The sequence below is a fragment of the Capricornis sumatraensis genome, chromosome 2 (assembly GCF_032405125.1).
Source record: "Capricornis sumatraensis isolate serow.1 chromosome 2, serow.2, whole genome shotgun sequence".
NCBI classification, from domain to species: domain Eukaryota; kingdom Metazoa; phylum Chordata; class Mammalia; order Artiodactyla; family Bovidae; genus Capricornis; species Capricornis sumatraensis.
In genome coordinates this window covers 10,823,342-10,848,326 of record NC_091070.1, presented here as the reverse complement: position 1 = coordinate 10,848,326, position 24,985 = coordinate 10,823,342, and the positions used below count along the sequence as shown (strand labels likewise).

At 39.4% G+C, this 24,985-nt stretch overlaps 1 protein-coding gene across 1 annotated transcript in view; it reads right to left on the bottom strand.

The window, feature by feature from the left end:
• Positions 1-24,985, bottom strand: part of CEP128 (centrosomal protein 128) — a 441,766-nt gene that overhangs the window by 286,935 nt on the left and 129,846 nt on the right. The window contains exons 12-13 of the mRNA XM_068966164.1: positions 13,447-13,797; positions 2,994-3,644 (exon numbers count right to left, since the gene is read on the bottom strand). Coding sequence (XP_068822265.1) covers positions 2,994-3,644; positions 13,447-13,797 — 1,002 coding nt within the window. The remainder of the gene's footprint in view (positions 1-2,993; positions 3,645-13,446; positions 13,798-24,985) is intronic.

Here is a 24,985-nt window from a genome sequence, read left to right as displayed (position 1 = left end):
TGTCCATGACACTTCTTCAGTGGTAGCCCCGCGGGAGCACATCACCTGCTCCCAGACTGGCCTCGTGCGGTTGGTATCAGCCTTCACCACCACGAACAATTCACTGCACGGCCGCTGTACTCAAGATTCGCATCCACAACCAGAGTCCATCCCTATCGACCTTCCCAAGCTTACTGAGATCTTTCAGAACCTTCAGAGGAAGATATGCCCTGTCTCCTGCTGAAATCTACCCCCTCTGTTATTGGTCCAGCCCCTCACATCACCCCACAGACCTTCTCCCCACATTTGTGACAAATGGAACGAACACATTATTCAGTTCATCTTTTAGCCTGTCTGCTGCACTGACACTCATGACTGTACTCTTCTAAAATGTCCTCCTTAGGTTTACAAGATACCATTCTCTTCTGGTTCTCCTCCTGTGTCACGTGTGGTTCTTTGTTCTGTATTTCCTAGGAACTCATTCTCAGTTTAGCCAATTCTTCCCTTAAACAGTGGTGTTCTAGAATTTCATCCTCTTCTTTCTCCTTGCATAATGTCATCCAAACCCCGTGATTTCAACTACTAACAATGGGTTACTAGCTCCCAAATATCTAACTTGCTGCTGCTGCTTGCTGCTTCAGTCACGTCCAACTCTGTGCGACCCCAGAGATGGCAGCCCACCAGGCTCCCTCGTCCCTGGGATTCTCCAGGAAAGAACACTGGAGTGGGCTGCCATTTCCTTCTCCAATGCATGGAAGTGAAAAGTGAAAGTGAAGTCGCTCAGTCATTTCCAACTCTTAGCGACCCTGTGGACTGCAGCCTACCAGGCTCCTCCATCCATGGGATCTGCCAGGCAAGAGTACTGGAATGGGTTGCCATTGCCTTCTCTGAAATATCTAACTTGAATCTCCACTTAATCCTCAACTTCTAACCTATCACGTACTAAACTGTTCCACCTAGCCTCTTAGGACTAGGTTTAAGGTCTCTTCCACCCAACTCAACAACATGTTAAGAAGCTGGATTTGACATTACTCTCTCCAAATATGTTGCTCTGTCTATATTATCCATCTGGACAAACAGCTTCATTATCCAACTAGTCACCCAAAACTAAACCTAGCCAGTCTAGAGTCTAAACCTTTTCCAGTACAGCAATGTAGTTAAGAACTCAAGTATCTGACTACCTTAGTTCAAGCCCTATCTCTATTACTCTCCAGTGTAAGACCCTGGAAAAGTTACTTCTCACGTCTGAATTTCTTCACTGGAGAGAAATTAACATCACACAATCTACAGAGATGATGTATTAAATGAGTAACACACATAAAGTTCTTACAGTAATAAAACCAGCACAACCTAAGTGCTGAAAAAAATGTCTGCTAGTATTATTATTATCACAACCAACCAATCCATATATGATATGCATTTTATTTTCTATATATGTATTTATATATATGTATGCTGCTGCTAAGTCACTTCAGTCGTGTCCAACTCTGTGCGACCCCACAGATGGCAGCTCACCAGGCTCCCCTGTTCCTGGGATTCTCCAGGCAAGAACACTGAAGTGGGTTGCCATTTCCTTCTCCAATGCGTGAAAGTGAAAAGTGAAAATGAAGTCGCTCAGTTGTGTCCAACTCCTAGCGGCCCCACAGACTGCAGACCACCAGGCTCCTCCGTCCATGGGATTTTCCAGGCAAGAGTACTGGAGAGGGGTGCCACTGCCTTCTCCAATATATATATGTATTCTCTTCTCCATATCTCTGATTCTGCTTTTCCTTATGGACTCACCAAAACTGAAAGACTATTATGCCATACTTCACCAATATCAAAAGATACAATTTTTTCACATTTTACCTTCTCTGCCTCGGGATGTTATCTTACAGTTGACAGCATGTCACGTTTTCATAGGCGTAATTTTTTTTCCTAAGCACGCAGTAAAGATCCATCTTACAAATGACAGTGTCTTAGGCTACATGAAATAGAATGCAAGCCTCTTACCTATTTCATCCAGCTTCCATTCTGCTCTGCCCACCCCAACTTAAACAACTCCAAATTCACTACTGCCAGTAGACTAAACAGGACTAAAGAAAAATTAATAAATTAGCTGAAAAGATTCTACAAGTGCATCTTAATTATAGTTAATAATTTCATCTTTATCACAAGCATTTTTATGGTAGTTGCATTTCAAGGAATTTTGAGAAAAATATAATCAATCTTTACAGATTTATGCATGTATTCACCTATTCAACAAGATATTTTTAATGTTCCAGGAACTGGGCACTAGGGATATAGGTGTAAACAAGAGTCAAATCCCAATCCTCATGGAGTTTTCATACTAATAAAAGGAGACTGAAAAATAAACAGCATGAAATCTATACCATATGATGATGCGTGCTCTAGAGAAAACTAAAGCAGGAAGGGGGGATAGATTTATCACACTCCTGACAATCATGTTATGAGATGACTCCCCTGCATGTGATAACTGCTAATATAATAATATATACATCTTAGAAATACTTCCTCAAATCCAAGATCTCAATTACGCATTTACCCAGGCAATTCTGACTTGGAAAAGAAGGGGTAAATCTCAAAAAGCCTTGGGTTTACAAAACCCACAGACTGATCCTCTTTAGTTACCATGCTAATAGGGCCCATGGTTACAGCTTCTATGGCCTTGACAAGTCTTTGCCTTTTATATTTTAGAAGATCATAAATGTTGAATGCGGGCACGTTTCAGGCCCATGACTCACAGCCACCTCTGTCTGCCTTTCCTGAACTCCCCGAACAGCTAACCGTTCTTTTTAAAGGGTTTCAGTCCTCTGCAATAGGTACTCCCGGGTGGCCGCTATAACTCATTTCAACCTGGCTGAACAGGCACGAATACGCCTCTTTATTGTTAGTTTTATCTCCCCTTCAGTGCTTGGGAATACAGAATGATCTCTAAAAGTTTACGCTTTATTAACTTCATGAGCCACCAGAAAATTTCCTCCAGTATCATCAGGATAACTCAGCGCAGGTACCTTCAGGGTCCTAATATGATTCTCAGCCTCACTCTTTTCCTTCTTGAAGTGCTTCATCAGCTCCTGGATATTGTGTTCGTGTTTCGTTTTCACACTCTGCAATGATGATGTGAGATCTTCCAGCTCCCTCTGGTGAATGTCTCTTTCAAGCTTTAACTGAGTAATGACTGTAGCTGTTTCCTCATCTTTAGATTTCGTTTGTGTCCTGAGGTCAGAAAGGTTCTTGAGGACCTCCTTCCTGGCTCTCTGTTCCTCCGCCAATTTATTCGCGAGGTCTGCCCGGATGGCACTCAAGTCCTTGATGGCCTCTTGCATCTCAAGAAGTTGAGCTTTGTCCTTGGTCTGGCTCTCCTTCAGCTCTGCAATCTGTTCCTCCAGGTGAGTTTTCTCAGCTTTCAACTGGCTTTGAATCTTATTCTGTGTTTTCAATTCACTTTCCAGCCTATGGATGGTATCCAGGGAATCCTTGACTTCCAGTTCAAGATCAGCTTGATGAGACTTAACATCACTTAGCTTCTGCTCCTTACAATGAAGCTCCTCCTCTTGAAGGGCACGCTTGGTCAGCACATCATTCAGTTCCTTTCGGAGATTCTCTATTTGTTGCAGCGCTGCATAAAGCTGGCTTTTCAGTTCATCCTTTTCTTTTAGAATCTATCAGATTAGAAACAGAAAGCAAAAATTACTGTAAAATTCACCATATACACTGCCAGAAAACAAAATAAAGTTTAAGCCACAAGGAGAAGAAACTTTCATAAAATAATACTTTGTATTTTTTTCTGATTTTAAATAAAAAATAGTTTTTAGGGTAGAAAAAGGCAGAAAAATACAACTGCTCTGAAGTAGTACCACACTGAGATATATGTTTCAGATTTTCATCAACAAAATGCATCAATCCATGATCATAAATAATTACTTAAAGGTAAGATAAAATTGAGCAGAAGAACGAGAGAAAAAAGACTCCAGTTATTATTTACCAGAGGTTAAAATAATACAATGTTACTTAAAATAATAATGATTTGCATTTCCATGGCACACTTTTTAAATGGAGAAACCTCAAAACAGATAGGGAAGACAATGTGAAGAAGAATGTAGATACAGAAAGGTTTTGGTACAATCAGTCATTGTTAATCAAATAATGTGATTTGATTAGTGACAAGAAACACACCAGTATGTAATGCAGAGGTCTTTAAGTTCAATAAAGGTAGAAATAAGGTTAATTTAAGAGTTGGAAGGGTTGGGAAGGGACTCATGAGAAAAGTCAAAGGACCGAAAGGCCATCACCCTCTGCCAGCCTCTTTGGGAGTTAGGGCTATTGCTCAGAAGCAAAGGCCAAGAACTAACCCTTTAATCCTCACTGTCCATCGATGCAAATGAAAAAGCCAACAGCTAAGGAAGCTGAAACTGTCCCCTCTCCCCCAACACTGACACCAATAGCATCTCCATACTTGTGTACTGATGCCTACCACAGCTTGAACCCAGAAAAAAAAAAAATTCTCATTTTAGAATTAGAAATGAGTTAAAATGCAAATACTTTAAGACATTTTTATACTTCATATTTTGCACCTCAGTGTGAAACAATTCATGATAAAATAAGTCCATCACTTCAAAAAAATGGTCTCCTCAAATTTCTAACAGGGAGAAAGAGCATGAAGCTAACATGAGAAATAATAAAAGGAAGTGATTAAATAGCTGAGCTCTGACCAGGAGAACTGGATTCTCAGCCCAGGCATAAGCAGTTGTATGGCCTTAAAGAAATTGTTTATCTTTAAAAAGATAATAAAAGCTATATCATAGGGCTGTGATGAAGATAGCTGGGAAAGGGGAAGTAAAGAGAAGGGGTGGAATTTAAGTTTAAGGAGAAACCTGGAGTCTCCAGGAGGTACTTATGCAAGACAGTGATCAAAACTGTGAAGAGAGGGGTTCACTGATAAACTACTGTTCCAGATTGAAAAGTCTCTAGAACACAGAGGAAAGAGTTCACTTCAAAGAGAATTTAAGGCAGGAAAAATGGCTAGAAATAATCATAAGCCTAAGGTGGATGTTGGAGAAGAAAATGGCAACCAACTCCAGTATTCTTGCCTGAGAAATCCCATGGACAGAGGAGCCTGGTGGGCTATAGTCTAGGGGGTCGAAAAAGAGCTGGACCAGACTGAGTGGCTAAACAAGGGCAGATGTATTCTTTTTCTATTGCAGTGTAACAAATTCCAACAAATTTCATGGCTTAAAACAATACCACCCATACATTATCTCACTGTTTCCATAGGTTGTCAATCCTGGCAAGCAATTCTGCCTTTCATCTCCTGATGCTAAAACAAGGTGTCAGCTAACCTGGGCTCTTATCTGGAGGCTTTGAGGGAGAATCCAGTTCCACATTCATTCATAGTGTTGGCAAAATTTAGTTCTGTGCACCTAGGACATGGGGCCCTGTTACCTTTGCTGGCTTTGGGCCAGCTGTTTTTCTGAGCTTCTAAAAGCCATTCGCACTCGTGGCTTATGGACTCCTCTATCTCTGCAGCCAGTAACATTCCACACCGAATCCTTCTCAAGTTTTGAATCCCTCTGACTTCTCCTTCTCCCAACAATCAGAAAGATTTATCTGCTTTTAAGGGCCCCTGTGATTAGACTAGGCCCATTCTGACAATCTCCTCATCTTAAAATCAACCTTGCCATATAAGGTCATCATGGCACTGATATTTCATCCATATTCTCAGCTTCCGGAAACTAGGCTGAGGTATCTTTGGGAGGTCACTCTATGCACCACACTAAAGAAGACAAAACTGACAGAATCCAGCCTTGGCTGTAAGGCTAACATAAGGAGGGACCTGAGAATAGGGGAGGCAGCTCAAACACAGTGATTGACCTTTGGAACAGATAACACAGGCCCCTGGCCTTGAGTTAAGAGACTTCCATGCAGCCCTGCCCTGAAGATATCAGTAAAAATCGTGTACTCAAGATGAAGTTGTAGCAGATAAAATGTCTTTGATTGCAAAATACTTTATTTATTTTTGTAAGAGCAGAGATGGGGTGTTTCAAGATGAGTCCTTCCAAGCTCAGACTCTACCACCCTCCACAACTCTCCAGGTTTCACCCTCCCCTTCAGTGCTCCAAGCGTTACATCAATTCAGGACAGCAGTGACAGCCTTAGAGCAGTCACAGACTATGCTGGTCAAGTTTGGAATTTCTTTGGCAATATATGTACTACAAGCTAAGTAACTTCTATTTTCTTTTGGTTAATGCTTGGCTACTAGCCATAGCCCAAGATTTGTCTAGACATTGACTCTGTGTCTGAAAATGTCAGTGTCCTAACCACCACCTCAGCATCCTGGAGATTCCTGGGGGCCCTCAGTTGAATAACCTTTATCTTGAGGGAATCCAAAACAATGGACTTGGGTCTCCTTTGGTGAGAAATGCTTGAGTAGAAGTGCCTGGGCCTGAGAAATCAGGCTTGTTTTTTTTTACCTCATTTAAACTTTTGCTAAATGTCCTACCTCCCTCTCTTACTTGGACTAACTTTAGCATAGATAGACGATTTGGCTTTTCCAACTCTGAAAGACTCCAAATGATCAGACTCGGTAAATATGGACTAAAGACGGCAGATTTTCAGTCTCCCAATGCCCCAAGATCTTTCTCTCTGCTCTTAGAGAGCCCAGTTTCAACCTGTGCTTGTCATTCTCTCCTGGGAGTTTTCTAATGGCTGCAATAAGTACACAACAGACTCCAACATCCTAAAGTTTTCCTGAAGTGAAGTGAAAGTCGCTCAGTTGTGTCTGACTCTTTGCAACCCCATGGACTATACAGGCCAGAATACTCGAGTGGGTAGCCTTTCCCTTCTCGAGGACATCTTCCCAACCCAGGGATCGAACCCAGCTCTCCAGCATTGCAGGCGGATTCTTTACCAGCTGAGCCACCAGGGAAGCCCTAAGTCATTTACCTACTGGTCACTTAATATCATCCCCTGAAGCACATCATCAAGACCCAAAGGTATGACTTCTAATGGCTCAATTAATTATTTCCAATAGCATGGTAAGGTTTTCCAGCTTTCCCTTGAGGACAGTCTGATCATCCCTGTCCTCACCCTACTTCTCCACGTAGGCAATCATTTTAGGTTTGTTCACTTACAGCTCCTTATTCCGAGAATTGATGTTTCATATCAGCTTGGGTTTTTTTCTACTGCAAGTAACAGAAAACTCCAATCCAAGCTAGCTTAAACTACAAGGTGATTTACCATCATTCCAAGCAGAACTGCTCCAGACACGGTATGTCAGAGCTCTAGGTCCACTGCTCTGCATCGCTCTCAGCAACACCTTCCCTCCTAATGAGGCTGCAGGCTCAGGATCATTGCAGGACAGCCTCAGCCATTTCTGGCATCACAGTCAAACACAATAATGTTCGGAGAAGGAGGACATCTCCCTCCTAGTGTTTTTTTTTTTAGGAATGAGTAAAATTTTTCAGAAGGTCCCCAACAGTCTTCATAGTTTACCCTTCAGATAAAGGATAGTTCTTGATCAGAAGAGGGCTAGGCTAGATGCTTAGCAATTGGCCTACATTAATTTTTTTTCTTTTTAATGTGATGGAATGAATTGAGCTGGGGTCGGGGAAGAAACCAAGATCTCTAGAGGAGCCAATATACATGGTATTCTATGTAAGTTTTGCTGGTACCACTCCAGAGCAGCAACAGAATAAGTAGAGAGTTAGGTAGATCCCAGACTGAAGATCAGCAAAATGTGTGGGGTGGAAGTTAGGAAACTGAAGATGCCAGTGAACATGTCACCAGATTAGCTTTTCATGAAGTCCAGTCTGAGAGGGAAAAAGAACTGATTGCAAGAAACAGTTGGTCAGCCAATGGAATGTAGGAAGATGAAAATCCAATGGTAATAGTTAAAAGAGGATACAGGAATAAAACTAATACGGACAATAAGAGACTGAAATTTCAGATCTAAAGATCTGAACACAAATTACAGATGATGACAAATTTTAGCCACAGAAATTAGCTGCAGAGTGATTTGAAGGTCACTATATAATAGGAAGTTAGTGAAATATAAAAACACAGAGACCAATGGGCTGCTGACTTAAACTTGGAGATCACCAAAGATAATAGCAAAATTATATGTAATGAAACAGGCTGAAGGGAAGCCAGGCTTGAAAATTCTTGAGAAAAGTGGAGGCTTAATGGAGACATAAGTAGCAGTCAGGAAAAATGGGAAGGGAATGTTCTAACCGAACACTGCTTCCATTGCAGAAGAGCTATAGGGGAAGATTATGAAAGAAGGATTGAAAATGGCTGGTGTGATGCCAAAGGAATGATACTGCTTAAAACCATGGTGATTTATAGGAATAGGAATCAACTCCTCAAAGGCCTGACTATCAAGTATGTACAGTTTTTTTCCTTTTTTTTAAGGAACCAAAAGGTAGATAAGAAAAATTTTTCAAGAAAACATAAGTTATTTTTCTGCACAGAAGGAAACATGCAGAGAGACTGCTGGGTTATACTAACATATCAGTACTCTAGCCTTTCTTAAATTGCTTATGACAAGACTGCATACACATGTAGGAAGTGTGCACTTTAGCACTGATCCTCCTTACTTTTCAACCATTAAGAAATTCACATTTGAAAAGTTAGTATATATTACATACAGCTCTTTTATTTCCCTCAGCATGAAAGCAATACACAGAAGGAAAAGATGGCAATTTAAGATTCTCGAAGTCAAATATTATCAAGGAAAAAGCTCAAAACATGGGCAAGTCAATTATCCTGCCAATTCAATAAGAAAAAAACAAAACCTAAGAATCATTCCCATTATCCATGTTAAAAAAAATAAAATGAACTGAAAACATTCAGAAAAGCATACATTATGATCAAAACACAAATTGAAATTATTTTTCCTTATTATTTTTAAAGCACATATAAAAACCAATGATTTCAAAAGCACTTTAAAAGAAAAAAAGGCAAAAAATCACAATTCTTGACTAGATTATCTATATCAATAGAATGGTAGGCCTTCTAGCGAATATTATATCTATCGATAGAATGTTAGGTCATCTATGTATATTCGAAGAACATCATGATTCCCTGATGTAACCATTCATGTCAGTGTCTTTTAAGAAAAGTATACATACTGACCTGTCTGCATTCTTTCTGCAATGATATGCTATTTATTTGATGTGTCATATTCCTCAATAATGAAACAGTATTGTAATATGATATATATCTGACATCTTACCAAGATTTCATAATGTAATGTAAAAAGCAGGAAAAAAAAATAAAAGCAATAGTTAAGAGAATAAAAGCTTTTGGCTTTCTAATGAATTTTTTAAGTGGCACATCTTAAAACAGAAAATAAGTGAACCTCGAAAAAGAGAGATGGAAGTAGGCAAGGAACTATTTTGAAAATGCAAAGACTGCATCTGTTGAGCACATGAAAGGGCTCAATAAAGTTACTTATTAAACAATTAATTCATTCTCTAAACTATAACGTGCTTTGCTTGTCACTTTTACTTTAACATACTCTTCCAAATATACCCTGGAGTCACTTTTGGAAAGTTCAGTTCAGTTCAGTCGCTCAGTCGTGTCCGACTCTTTGCAACCCCATGAATGGCAGCACGCCAGGCCTCCCTGTCCATCACCAAGTCCCGGAGTTCACTCAGACTCATGTCCATCGAGTCAGTGATGCCATCCAGCCATCTCATCCTTAGGCGTTCCCTTCTCCTCCTGCCCCCAGTCCCTCCCAGCATCAGAGTCTTTTCCAGTGAGTTAACTCTTCGCATGAGGTGGCCAAAGTACTGGAGCTTCAGCTTTAGCATCATTTCTTCCAAAGAAATCCCAGGGTGATCTCCTTCAGAATGGACTGGTTGGATCTCCTTGCAGTCCAAGGGACTCTCAAGAGTCTTCTCCAACAACACACTTCAAAAGCATCAATTCTTCAGCACTCAGCCTTCTTCACAGTCCAACTCTCACATCCATACATGACCACAGGAAAAACCATAGCCTTGACTGGATGGACCTTAGTTGGCAAAGGAATGTCTCTGCTTTTGAATATGCTATCCAGGTTGGTTATAACATTCCTTCCAAGGAGTAAGCGTCTTTTAATTTGATGGCTGCAGTCACCATCTGCAGTGATTTTGGAGCCCCCCAAAATAAAGTCTGACACTGTTTCCACTGTTTCCCCATCTATTTCCCATGAAGTGATGGGACTGGATGCCATGATCTTCATTTTCTGAATGTTGAGCTTTAAGCCAGCTTTTTCACTCTCCTCTTTCACTTTCATCAAGAGGCTTTTGAGTTCCTCTTCACTTTCTGCCATAAGGGTGGTGTCATCTGCATATCTGAGGTTATTGATATTTCTCCCGGCAATCTTGATTCCAGCTTGTGTTTCTTCCAGTCCAGCGTTTCTCATGATGTACTCTGCATAGAAGTTAAATAAGCAGGGTGACAATATACAGCCTTGAGGTACTCCTTTTCCTATTTGGAACCAGTCTGTTGTTCCATGTCCAGTTCTAACTGTTGCTTCCTGACCTGCATAGAGGTTTCTCAAGAGGCAGGTCAGGTGGTCTGGTATTTCCATCTCTTTCAGAATTTTCCACAGTTTATTGTGATCCACACAGTCAAAGGCTTTGGCATAGTCAATAAAGCAGAAACAGATGTTTTTCTGGAACTCTCTTGCTTTTTCAATGATCCAGCGGCTGTTGGCAATTTGATCTCTGGTTCCTCTGCCTTTTCTAAAACCAGCTTGAACGTCAGGGAGTTCACGGTTCACGTATTGCTGAAGCCTGGCTTGGAGAATTTTGAGCATTACTTTACTAGCATGTGAGATGAGTACAATTGTGTGGTAGTTTGAGCATTCTTTGGCATTGCCTTTCTTTGGGATTGGAATGAAGACTCACCTTTTCCAGTCCTGTGGTCACTGCTGAGTTTCCAAATTTGCTGGCATATTGAGTGCAGCACTTTCACAGCATCATCTTTCCAGATTTGAAATAGCTCAACTGGAATGCCATCACCTCCACTAGCTTTGTTTGTAGTGATGCTTTCTAAGGCACACTTGATTTCACATTCCAGGATGTCTGGCTTTAGATGAGTGATCACACCATCATGATTATCTGGGTCGTGAAGATCTTTTTTGTACAGTTCTTCTGTGTATTCTTGCCACATCTTCTTAATATCTTCTGCTTCTGTTAGGTCCATTCCATTTCTATCCTTTATCAAGCCCATCTTTGCATGAAATGTTCCCTTGGTATCTCTACTTTTCTTAAAGAGATCTCTAGTCTTTCCCATTCTGTTGTTTTCCTCTATTTCTTTGCATTGATCGCTGAAGAAGGCTTTCTTATCTCTTCTTGCTATTCTTTGGAACTCTGCATTCAGATCCTTATATCTTTGCTTTTCTCCTTTGCTTTTTGTTTCTCTTCTTTTCACAGCTATTTGTAAGGCCTCCCCAGACAGCCATTTTGCTTTTTTGCATTTCTTTTCCATGGGGATGGTCTTGATCCCTGTCTCCTGTACAATGTCATGAACATCATTCCATAGTCCATCAGGCACTCTATCTATCAGATCTAGGCCCTTAAATCTACTTCCCACTTCCACTGTATAATCATAAGGGATTTGATTTAGGTCATATTTGTCCCCAGAACACAAAATGCGAGTAGACTGTCTTACCGCTGCCCTAAGGAGGTTTTCTGTTTCATTCAAAATTAAATATTCTTCAAAGGCAGTATTCAGTAAGGTATTAAAGATATACTTTTTCCAAAGTTATTTACAATGTATTTCCATATCACAGACTTACTGGACACTTGAATTTGCAGTAAAATATCTGTCACCCTTTCTTCTTTGATTAACCATTGCTCTAACTGTGACATGCCGCATTAATTTTTAAGGCTTTTAAAGTGGAAATTACAATGCCTGCTGTGATAATTGTAATACTACCCTAACTGTGGCAATCACTTTAAAACTACTTCTTTGCTTACCATTAGCAATTCTAAGTGATAAAAATAATTTTAGCAGGAGTATTCTGGGAAGTGACTGTTTAACAATTTTTAATATTTAAAAAGCTCAATCGATAAAACTCTCCTGGATTAGGATACTGTCTGATGACATGGACCCTTCTAAATTTCCTCTCATTAAGTAAAATCCCCAGATGGCTCTCAATCAGTCAATTTCCCCAACCACTCTTCTCTCTCCCTACCTCCGTTATAGGCAGACTCATTGAACCAATTGCCAAACCAGGCTGACAACAGAATAATCAAGGTAGACCAATTTCCTGGGATCAAATCAATTCAGATTCAAGTCTGAAAGCTTCAGAAGGACTTTACCTTGGGGCAATGAGTCACCTATTAAGTGTCAGGTGGGTTAAAGTGAAAAGCATTCCACAGTCAGTGCAAAGTGATCACTTTCTCCATCTTTTATATGTCGAAGAAATTCGCATGTAAAAATGCAAGCATCATGTCCATGACAGCTCATCTGTCATGAAATAAGCATCCGTCATTCTTAAGTGCTGACAATTGATTTTATAGGTATAACTAACTGCCCCACATTTTGCTTTCTTTTGAAAGAAAGTCACCTTATCCAAATGATTATTCTTCTGAAACAGAGTTCTTGACAAGTGACAAATGACAACGCAGAAGTGATAAACCAACACTAAACATGGATAAAAATCAATCATGACTTTCCTGCTTATTATCTTATAAACATCTGGGTTTAATTCAATGCAAAGATAGAGTTGAGAATCAACACAGGAGCATAAAATCCATTTAAAATAACTGATTATACAAGAGAAAAGATGACGTTAAATGTATACACAGATCAATGAAATGCTTTTTCTTGCTATCAAAGGAGCACAAAAGTCTTCAAGAGGCTTGAGATTTGACAATACTGCTCAGTGAGATTATCAATGTTATTCACTTAACTAACTAACTGCTGCCAGAAAATGGTCCAGCAGTAATGACTACATCTTAAATGCTTCTTTCCAACCAATACTGAAGTTGAGATATACAAATAAATGAGATTTTAAAAATACATTCACTGAAGGAAAAGACGTGATATTAACGAAGATTTTGTGATTTTCTTCCATTTGGATATTAAAAAATAATTTCAAATTAGGGCAGGGCAACCCACTCCCATGGACAGAGGAGCCTGGCTGGCTACAGTCCATGGGTTTGCAAAGAATCAGACACAACTGATCAACTTAGCACGGGGAGCACTGGGGAACTAAACGTTAAAATAGATGAGGAGAGTGGATCTGTTTTAAGGGTTAACTCTGCAAAGTCACAGAATGTTAAACTACTACAAAAGCTGTACAAAGATTTTTATCTTTGTACCTTGAGATAGTCAAGACAGAGACTCTTCTATCAAGAACCTCTTGATAGGTTACACACACAGCACAGCACTCAAGAGCTTGTTCAAAGGACAAATGAGTGAATGGTTGGTCACAACAGAAATCATTCCTCAGGAATGTGGCTTTTGTACCTGATTATTCTTGTCTGACAGTTGATCAAGACTTTCAGATTGTTTCTCCAGCGCACGTTCTAACTTCTTATGCTTAAGCTTCCATTGCCTAATGGACTCCTGAGCTTTCAGCTTCAGCTCCTCTCTCCTCTTCTCTGCCTCCTGTCTCAGGCCCTCGGACTGCTGGAACTCCAGAAGGTACTGCTCGGCCTGCTTGGTGGCCTCCTCGGCGTGCTGAGTCAGCTTCGTGATCTGCAGGTCAGCGCACTTGTGTTTGGCGTCACACGTCTCAAAGTGCTTCTGGATCTCCTTCAGTTCATCCAACATCTCTAGCTGCTGTTTTTCCCTGTCCTCCAATTCACGGGTTAAATTCTAGGAATAAAGCATGTGAAGGATCAGGAACATGTTCTTGTTAACACTGGATGTGTAATATATCATCAAACAGGAGTCACTAATGTCATCAAATTAGCAATCCATCTAGAAAATATGATCTTTTCCCATGTATTTCATGATCATATTAATTGAGAGTAATTTGTTATAAAAATATTTTCATTTTTAGACTACTTCATTATTCAAGAAGGGAAAATATGTTTTCTTCCCCCAATTGACTGTCACTAAAACAGAAAGCCTCGTTGATGAGAAAAACAGTATGTATTACTTTAGCAAGAATCTAGTGTCTTGTACAATGAAAGAAATGTCAATGTTCTAGAATCTGTCAGATTGTCAGAGCAATTATATGCCATTATACATAATGCTTCACTTTCTGACAGCAAATAAAATTTTGCGATAATAAAATAAAAATCTGTAACAAAAAAATAACATTGATGATAGAATCACCAGTATAGACGATACTGTAATGTGAAAGTCCATTTTAAAGTGATAAATAACTTACAGATAGGTTATTTGACTGGAAATACATAATGTTATAAGTTGATGAACTTATCTCAAGCTTATACAAATCAATGAAGGACAGATTTTCTATTTATAAACTTAAATTTACATGGAATACTTACCTATTCAAGAAAATAACTTGAACTCTTAAAATCTAGTTTCTCTAAACCAGTGGTAGCAGTGGTTTAGCTGCTAAGTCAGGTCCAACTCTTGCGACCCTATGGACTGTAGCCTGCCAGGCTGCTCAGTCCATGAGATTTCCCAGGCAAGAATACTGGAGTGGGTTGCCATTTCCTTCTCCAGGGGATCTTCCCGACCCAGGAGGGAACCAGTTTCTCCTGAACTGGAAGGCAGATTCTTCACCAGTTGAGCCACCAGGGGAGCCCCCTCCCCAAACCAGAGTTGGTCAATAACACACTTGGAACTTACACTAAATCATCATGATTCAAATGCATTTTTAATTTGAGAAGAGTGAGCAAATACCAATTTTTTAACTTCAAAAATGAGAGTACATTATATGACATTGTATACAAATAAAAGAATGTTATCATCATTAATGTTAAGCCACTCTTGTAAAGCTCTGGAAGCCAGTGAGAAGTTCAGAAACAAGTGCCTACAATGTATCTCATAAGCTGCTCCTTCTGAGCCTTAGTTTCAAATACCTGTGGTTACAAAAGTAACACAAAAAGGTCATATGTTCAAGTAAGATTGAGTTCAGGAAGCTAAAATGACTGTGAGCTGGACAAACAATAAAATATCACCTACACTGTACTGAAGTACCTATAAACAGACTGGAAACATTTAAAAAACCTCCTTTAACAGCAGATTATCAGTTCCACATTCAGCATCCCTCAACTGTGGCTCAAATCAAGTTAAATATAATTTCTCTCATGATTAAAGTCATGATTTGACATTATGGCAACAACATATAAATAATGCCTAGAAAACAAGAGGTTTGCATTTGCTCAGTTGGCTAAATCCAATGCAGCTTGGAAGCGATGAGTCACTCCTTTATCCACCCAAACAAAACAGTAAAATGAGAACTGTGCACTTGTTTGCGTGGAAAATTCTAAAATGAGATCAGAAAACCCTAGTGATGGTGGTTTAACCTTTTGCCCTTATCTAAAAGTTTTACCACTATGCCAGAAATCAACTTTATTAAACAAGCAGTATTCAAGTGGTTTCTACATCAACAGAGAGATCCCATTTTTCCTCCCACAACAAAGACTTAGGAGAGTGGTTATGCTTCTGATGTGTTAGGCACATAGTTTATAAAAAGGTTAATAAGATCTGGCTTCAATACCAAAGACAATGATAATTCAACTGGGGAGATATTCACACTAACAACTAAATTACAACAGTGGATAGTACAAGGCACTAAAATATGATGGGCAGTTATTTGAACGGGTCTATATCTTACAGTGTGACTGGGGAGGGTCTCTCTTAGGCGGTGACATAAGAGTTGAGATCTATATCAGTCCAAGTTCGATGGGTGCACTGGGACTCCCTGAGAGAGGGGTTGGGGAGGGAGGTGGGAGGGGGATTCAGGATGGGGAACACATGTACACCCATGGCTGATTCATGTCAATGTATGGCCAAATAACACCATAATACTGTACAGTTATTAGCCTCCAATTAAAATTAATGAATTTTTAAAAAAAGAATTGTGATCTAAATGAGACGGAGCCAGTAATAATGGTAACAACAACAATGATGACTAGAACTAAGGTTTATTGAGCAGTTAAGTTGGGCAAGGGATAGTACAAATGCTTTATAAGAATTACTTCATTCAGTCCCACCATAAAACTAAAGTAAGGCACTCTTATTATCTTGATTTGAGTGACAGTCAACCACCACTTGGAACCTGCCTGAAATCACATACCTAAGAAGTGAGGGCACAGAATTCAGACTCAGACAGTCTGAGTCCAGAGCCCACATTTTCAACCCTTTACCAAGCTTTCAGACTTCCAGATGGACCCTAACTCCACGTGTCTACAGTCACTCACTCCTACAGACCTATCCTAGTGGGGTTTTTTTGTTGTTGTTGTTGTTTTTTCAGAACCGTCACCTTTGAAGCAACAGTATATCCAACCTCCTTTTCTCCCCATTATCTCCTCCTCTGGCTTTATCTACCCATCCGCCCAATTCCCTTTTCTTCTAATACATTTGCTCTTCATTGCCAAGTAGAGATGATACAACTTTTACTGGCTTGAGATCCAGGCTCTTTAACTTAACTTACTTATTTCGCTTTAGCCACTCTCCTGCTTACATCTCAAACTCCTTTTAAACCTATTCATCTACTGAACTTGAACAGCAAAACCAACATCTCTGTAGGACCTAAAAAATATCTCCTATTTCCCATATCAAGTTACTGAGTCCTCCAAGGGAAATCACAAATGAGTATCAGGGGACATGATGAGACACTGAAAGCCACCCACGGCACCCAGGAATTCTTCAGTGCTCTCTCCGAACCTACCAGCTTTTTCACTCACTGCGACATACATCATAATCTAGCTCTCCCCCTGAAAAATAACACTGAGGCTATTAGGCAAGACACCCCCCAAATTTCCTACATGTACCATCCTGAATCTTCCCAGTGGTTAAGGAAAAGGGACCTTTCTTCTTTAGACAAATCAGCCTACCTTGGTTCCTTCCTTCCACATCCATCAAGGACTTCACTACCGCAGTTATGCCTTCTCTTTTCCTACTATATCCTTCTTCTCTACTATTCTCATCTTTAAAAAAAAAAAAACTAATTTTTTTAAGTGAAACAAACAAAAAACCTTTATAATCTGACTTGATCTTCTAACCAGCATCCTATTCTTTTCCGGTTAAAAACTCCTGCAAAGAGCAGTCCACACTTGATGCCCCACAATCTTATTTCCAATCCACTTCTCAATTCACTGGCTCTGGTTTCCAGCCTGATCACACAATTAAAATAACTCTCATCAAGATCCCCAAAGAGAACCTAGAGCCAAATACAGTGGGCTCTATAAATCTCTCCTTGTTGCATGTGACACTGCCAATCACTTCTTATTCCCAAGTTTCTTCTCCCTTGACTTTCATAATACACTCTTCACTAGTTCTCCTTTTTCTTTTATAATCTCCTTTCCTGGGTCTCTTCAACTATTTGGCTTTTAAATAGAGATAATTGTACAGGGTTCTAGAATTAAGCACCATTCCATCTATAAAACGTCTTTGGTAGTAAATAGGTATGTAGGTAAACAGAGATCTAAGTGATTCCTAATTCAGACCCAGACTGATCTTAATTCCAGATTTTTAAATATCTAGTTGCATAATGACCCTCTACACTTGATAATCCCACAGGCATCTTAATTTTAGCACATAAAAAAAGTGAATTCACTGGATGCCCAACTCCTAACAAAAAGACATTCCTATTAAAATAGCAGTAAATCTCCACTGAAGGAGGGTAAAAATGGAGCTGGACTTGTGTATTTAAACACAGTGAGAGAGTCAGAAATAGCTGCTGTAAGAAAAGAGAAAATGAACAAGAGAGAAATGTTTAAAAGCTGACAAACAGAAGTAAGGTTACAATTAGATTGTCTCAAATTTACAAAGGACCCAAGAGTAGATGAAATTCTTCAAATTCCTCCAGCAACTCTTTTGAATCTAGAATTAAAATAAATCCAGTATTATTTATCCTCTGTTAATTACAAAGCAACAAGAATAGGCACAGGATTAATAAATGCAAACCCAGGGCTTAACAAAATAAAGTCCTTTTGTTCTCACATTTTAAAACTGCAGACTTTCATATTAACAGATGACAGAAAATAATTCACTTTGAAGAATATGTGAAAACACCATGGCACTGACTGGATGTGTGAGTGCAAGTGAACAGAAAAGGGTGGTTCTTACCATAAATAAGGTGGCTATCACTCTTGATGGGAAAGTAGGTTTCAACCTGAACAGCATGAAAACTGCCCTGAGTCTGGAAACTGTTGCTACTGTTTTGCTCCTGTCAATCTGACTGCATCATGCTTCAGGTAAAACTTATCAGAGAATTCCTTCCTATATTCATTCCTCATTCCTTGGTGGAGTCTATTCAGTCACTTTTTTGACATTCTCATTTTAATCCATCTTCCTCGAAAAACCAATCAGAATCATCTAGTTATAATAAACATTTCTCCTTCATCAATCAAAAGATTATTCTATAGAACCCTCAAGACAATTTCTCCAATAAACACACACACACAGAGCACACGTGAAGCATACACATACATCATTAATGCATGGATAAATGCTACCAAGGCAGGCACATATAGTAAACATTAGTATCCTCCTATGTACTACGTGAAACTTCAACTGGAAAGCAATTTTATCATTTATTCCATTATGATGATTTTCAATTCTAAAAATACCATCATACATTCCTGGAAGCATCTTCTACCCTGAAGAACTTTTTAATATTTAAACTGTAAAATTATCTCAGCTACTAAACCAAGTTGTTAAATTTTATATCACTTAATTAACTCATTATTTATTTTCCACTATATAAGTACCATCAAAGATAAGAATAAATCAAAGTAACAGAAACATACTTTTTACCAAGAATTCCTTCCAGCAGGAGGGAAGGGAAAAACTTGAGAATCCTATAGGGAACCTTTCAGAGTCTGTAGTTGGACCTGAGAATTAAATTAACATAAGATAGATTAACAGGAGAAAAGAATATGAATTGTATTTAATACTTTTATGTATACATAGGAGCCATCACAGCAAAAAAGAAGATCTGAAGAAGTGGTTAGGACTGAGAGCTTATATACTTGTTAATAAAGAATTTGTAGAGAGATGACAAGATAAAAGAAAAGGAATTTAATAATGCAAGAGTAACTAGGAAATCTATGGGGAAAATGAATGGAAGATAAGAGGACTGATGCTGAAGCTCCAATAGTTTGGCCACCTGGTGCAAAAAGCCAACTCACTGGAAAAGACCCTGATGCTGGAAAAGATTGAGGACAGGTGGAGAAGGGGATGACAGGGGATGAGATGGTTGGATGGCATCACCAACTCAATGGACATGAGCTAGAGCAAACTCCAGGAAATACAGGACAGGGAAGCCTGGTGTGCTGCCGTCCATCAGATTGCCAGGAGCTGGACACGGCTGAGCCACTGAACAGCAAGGGTTAGTTTAGGTTTGTTTGTACAGATCCAGTTTGGCATCAACTCCCAGTTTCCTTGATGAGAATGCTCTTCTTTTCCTGGTACAGGGAGGGCACTTACCTCGTGGGAAATACTGACTTGTTTTTAGGTACAACAAGGAGGTCACAGACCCCTTTTCTGCACCTACTGGTTCTCAAGCGCCCTCAGCTGAATAAAATCAATACACCAACATGGCATAACTTGGGGTAGCATGCTCTGATTTCCTTCAGGTTACAATACCAAAAAAATTTACGAACGCTCCAATTTACTAAAACTTCATACATTTGCATGGATTTTTCTCTTGCCTTCTTCAGATGGGAAAATATATTAATGGGTAGCTGTATTAAGGGTCTCAGGTTTGGTGATAGCTAGGATTCACAGAACTAGAAACATACAGTTGTACTTATGCTAAGATTTCTTAGACTGAGAAGATGCAAGGCAAAAGCGGCAAAGGGAAAAGGGCACGCAGGGTAGGCCAGTGGAAACCAGGTGTGAGTTTCCAGGAGCCTCCTTCCCAGGGGACTCACACATGACGCACTCAGTTCTTCCAGCCGTGAATTCTGACACTTGTGAAGTGCTGTCTACCAGGGGAGCTCATTAGAGGCTCGGTGCCCAAAGTTTTAATCAGGGGCTGGTCACTCAAGTACTATCTGCCTCGTGTGCGTGCTCAGTCGCTTCAGTCATGTCCAACTCTTTATGACCCTATGGACTACAGGCCGCCAGGTTCCTCTGTCCATGGGGAGTCTCCAGGCAGGAATACCGTGCCCTCCTCCAGAGGATCTCTCCGACCCAAGGATGGAAGCGATGTCTCTTCCGTCTCCTGCATTTACAGGTGGGTTCTAATGCCTCGTGAAGTGAAGTAAAGTCGCTCAGTCGTGTCCGACTCTTTGCGACTCCATGGACTGTAGAGTACCAGGCTCCTCTGACCATGGGATTTTCCAGGCAATAGTACTAGAGTGGACTGCCATTTCCTTCTCCAATGCCTAGTATTGTATACCAAAATCTCAGACTCCTAGGAAGAAAGCAGATGTTCAGTAGAAACCACATTTGTTTGTACAAAACATCCAGGCACACTGAGCTACCTTCATTACTTAGGGAAGATTTCATGTCAGTGTAGAGAAATGATTATCACTCCAGTTCCTGGATGCCAGACAAACACCTACCTTGCAAGCAGACCCTCCTGAGGAAAGCTGCCTTGGGTCTACTAACTTAATTCCTCTCTTCCTAGTAGTAAAATGGCCAAAGGACAGACAGAAAGGAAAAAAATAAGGCCCTAAGTAAGTTCTTAATTAAAAAACAATTAACTATAAGTAATACCCATAAAATAATGCACACAGAAGACAGTAGAAAAGAACATGCTCCCGTAAAACTGACTGGCTTCGGCTGCCACTGGCTCCCGTTTTAAGAGCTGCAGTGGTTGTATTCAAATTCTAAGAAAACTAGACAACCCATTCATATGAATAAGGCATTAAAACACAAATTAGACAAAAAAAAAAGAGAGAGATTCTATTAAAAATATAACATGGATAGGACCCATCATAAACTCTAGCTTTAACCGATCACACATCTAAGATCATAATTTTACATATTTTGATTATGAAAGGATATTTATTGCTTGAAATTACAAAACTGGAAAAAGTGGATATGGTAGGAGAATAATGGAGCAAATTTACAGAATTAAGAAATCAGCTCTGTCTGGCATACAAAAATCTTTTCACCCACCTTCTTCCTATTTCTCATATTCATGAAGAATTGTTAAGCGTACATTTAAAACATTTTCCATGAGGGATTAGGGACAAAAAGTCCTACACCTATGGTGTAGGTGGTAACAATGATCATTTGTTCACTGATGTAACTAAAATACAATTAAATACAATTTCTCCTCTACTCTTAATTGACAGTCAACACACACAAAAGATTCGGCACCTTAGTGAACATTTAAAAATGAAAACCTGGCCCCAAATAAACCAGGGTACAGTAAATGGGTGTTCAGTCGCTTCAGTCGTGTCTGACTCTTTGTGACCTTATGGACCATAGCCCACCAGGCTCCTCTATCCATGGGATTCTCCAGGCAAACACTGGAGTGGGTTACAGTGAATGGTATAAATTTAAAATAAACATTTCCACATATAGTATTATGTAGTTCATGTGAAAACTTGTAACAGTAACGAAAAAACAGCTAGACTTAAAAGCCTCAAAAGTTAACACCTACAGGGAGGCAGCAGCATGCCATGGGAAGCACATGGCTAACAGACTCGAGTTCAGATCCCAGCTCTGCCAGTCTGTGCCCTTAGGAGAACTGCTTACAGTCTGTGAACCTAAGTAATAAGTAAATTCATAAAATGCACTCAATAACATCTACAGTACAGAAGAATGATGACCTACACGAGATCACTTAGACAAAGCATGTGAAAGAATCACTGGCAGGCTTCAGGAAATCTTTTTATTACTATCTAGAAACAATGTTAGAATTAGAGAGGCAATCCAACACCTACCTTTTAGAGATAAGGAAACTGAAGGCAGTGGAAGATAAAGTGATCAATCCAAGATAAGGAGGCGAGTTTTCAGCTGAGAAAGGACTAGCCATAGGGTCCCTACTATTCAAACTGATATTGATTCCACTTCACCATATTACTGGATACCAACCAAACAATCTTTTTTAATAATTAAATAAATTGCCATGTTCCTTCCTAAGATAGACGGAAAGCCTGAATAGGAATCATACAATCCCAGATGCATAGATGTTTTTAGAACTTTTTTTTGAGAGAGAGACAAGAACCACAGGATAAGGTGGGTTAAAACAGAACCAGGAAAAGTACTGAATGAGAAATACTGTTTGAGGCAAACATGAGAGCCAGTGGGAAGCACCATGGTAGCTACAGGAACAGGAGTTAAGTCACTAAATTTAAGAGAACATATTCGAATTAGCAAGACTTTATAAAGAAGGAGATATAATATAAGGACACAACAGGCAAACTAAAGTGTGAAGAAGAAAAAAGATTTGGCAACTGGTGGAAAGGAAATAAGCACTTGGGACCAACGACAGCACGGGCAAGAGCCACAGAATAAGCGAGCCAGCAGAGGCTGCTCACAAAGAGCAGCAGCTCAACTTCTCACTTGCCCACGTGTAAATAAGAGTAACAGCTCAACTTTTCACCTCCCCAATTGTATCTCTCACAAGCATACTATTACTAGCAAACTCACTTTTTCCCTGCACCCCACAAAACAGTAATGCTCAAGAGGGCTAAAAAAGACTGGAAAATAAGTTGAGAAATCAGGTTTGGGGGGATGTTAAAATCCAGTTTGAGCTCTCAGTAGTTTTTGAGCAAGGGAGTAACATGATCAGATATGTGCTTGAGAAAGAAGAATCACCAAAGGACACTATCCTAACACTAGGATATTAAAATATTATAGCAACATTAGAAATAATTGAAGATCATCCTTTTGAAGTAGGAATGGACTTTGAGAACCAATTCTTCTCTCATCTGAGTTTAGTTTTAGCAACAAATTTGATGAAGCTGGTTTAAAACAGACAAGAACCAACTGTGGCATTTAAGAGACTAGAAAAGGAAAAGGAAAAAAAAAAAAAACTACTGTCAGACTTTCTAAAGAAAATACAGATATGTTTCTATTCAGTCCAATAAACACTTACTGCATTCAGCAACCACCAAGCTGCCAAGACACAAAAATGAATCAGCAGCATGGTTCTATGTTTTACTACTCCAGATATCCATACAACCAAGTTGGGGAAACAGTCATGTAACCATTACTTTGAATAAATGTGATATATGCAAGCAATTGTTTCTTCTCTATTTCAATTTTGCCTCTCTTCCCTATTTGTGCTACCAAATATATACTTAGGTTTCACTTGGCAGTGTCTTTATCTGATTATGTAATGGTTTCTAACAATAATTATTTGTCCAAAGGAAAGACCCCTGAACTAACAACATTAAGGAGTGACAAAGGGAACAAAAAGAAGGTGATTGAATGGCTGCTACTGAATGTACTAGACAGAGAAAGCGAGGGCAGGATGGGGAAGAGAGAAACATTGACAGGGAGAAAATGATTGCTCATGACAGCCACTCCCAAGCTGAAACAATGGCCATCGCCGCTAAGGCAAGAGCGGGCCTAGCATGCCTGTCCTGTGTGTGTGCCTTTGGTGCCTTCTATTAGGAAAGACACGGCCTTAACACTGGTGTTGGTAGGGGAAACAGGGTTGAGAGGAGGATGAGTGAAAGTTGCTCGGTCGTGTCCGAATCTTTTGCAACCCCATGGACTATACAGTCCAGGGAACTCTCCAGGCCAGAATACTGGAGTGGTAGCCGTTCCCTTACTCCAAGGGATCTTCCCAACCCAAGATCAAACCCAGGTCTCCCACAATGCAGGCGGATTCATTACCAGTTGAGTCACCAGGGACGCCCAAGAATATTGGAGTGGGTAGCCTATGCCTTCTCCAGGGGAGCTTCCCAACCCAGCAACTGAACCAGGGTCTCCCACATTGCAGGCAGATTCTTTACCAGCTGAACTACCAGGGAATCCAGAAACAAGTATGAAGAAGCGGAAAAAGATTAATAAGAGAATCTGATCAACAAGACGCCTCTGACAAACATGCACAAATAAAGCGTTTCATAAGAATTCAAAATAATTTGTTCCTGTAACGTTTGAAAAAAAAATAGGGGCAAGCCATATAGAAATATAATCACCTGTGAGGCTCATGCTTACTAATAAAAATACAAGAGTTGTACATGTACATACACACCTTTTAATGTACTAGAGCAAACACATATACTATAAAATTACATGGTGTTTCTATTATATCTCTTTTATATCTTGGCACTGATGACAACTTCATTTTAAGCCTAAAATATTTTGGTTTAAAAACCCTTGGTTGGAAACACAGTGCTTAATTATAGTATTTATCATTTAAAAACACGTAAACCACAAAAGAATAATCTGTTTTATAATACAGCTTCTAGAAACCCAACAGAATAAAAGTAGGAAATGTCTAAATATATCAAATCAATACACTGAGCCAAAAATTATCTTTAAAGCATAAAGCTCAATTCATTACAAGGACAAAAACAGTGACATTAAAGCTAATAAACAGCAAATAAGTCACAAGTAGAAAATCATTTTGAAATAGAATTCCATTAGTCATCTTTAATATGATGTGAACAAAGCATCTGTTCACTAATTCTAGTCTAAAATATGACTTCCTTAAAGCAGGGACAAGAAGAAAGCACTGACTGAAGAAAATAACAACATTATACCCAAAAGGAGTACAAACAGCCCAGTAAGGAAGATGACAAGCTCAAGTACAGAAAAAATAAAATAAAATTTTATATTTTTTGCTTTACTGAAATTAAACTCTATTCCAGCATGTTGGAATATTTTCATTTCCATGTGACCAGTTAATTGCATTTATACATGATTTAACTTTTTCTTGGGCTCCAAAAATCACTGCGGATGGTGACAGCCATGAAGTTAAAAGATGCTTGCTCCTTTGAAGAAA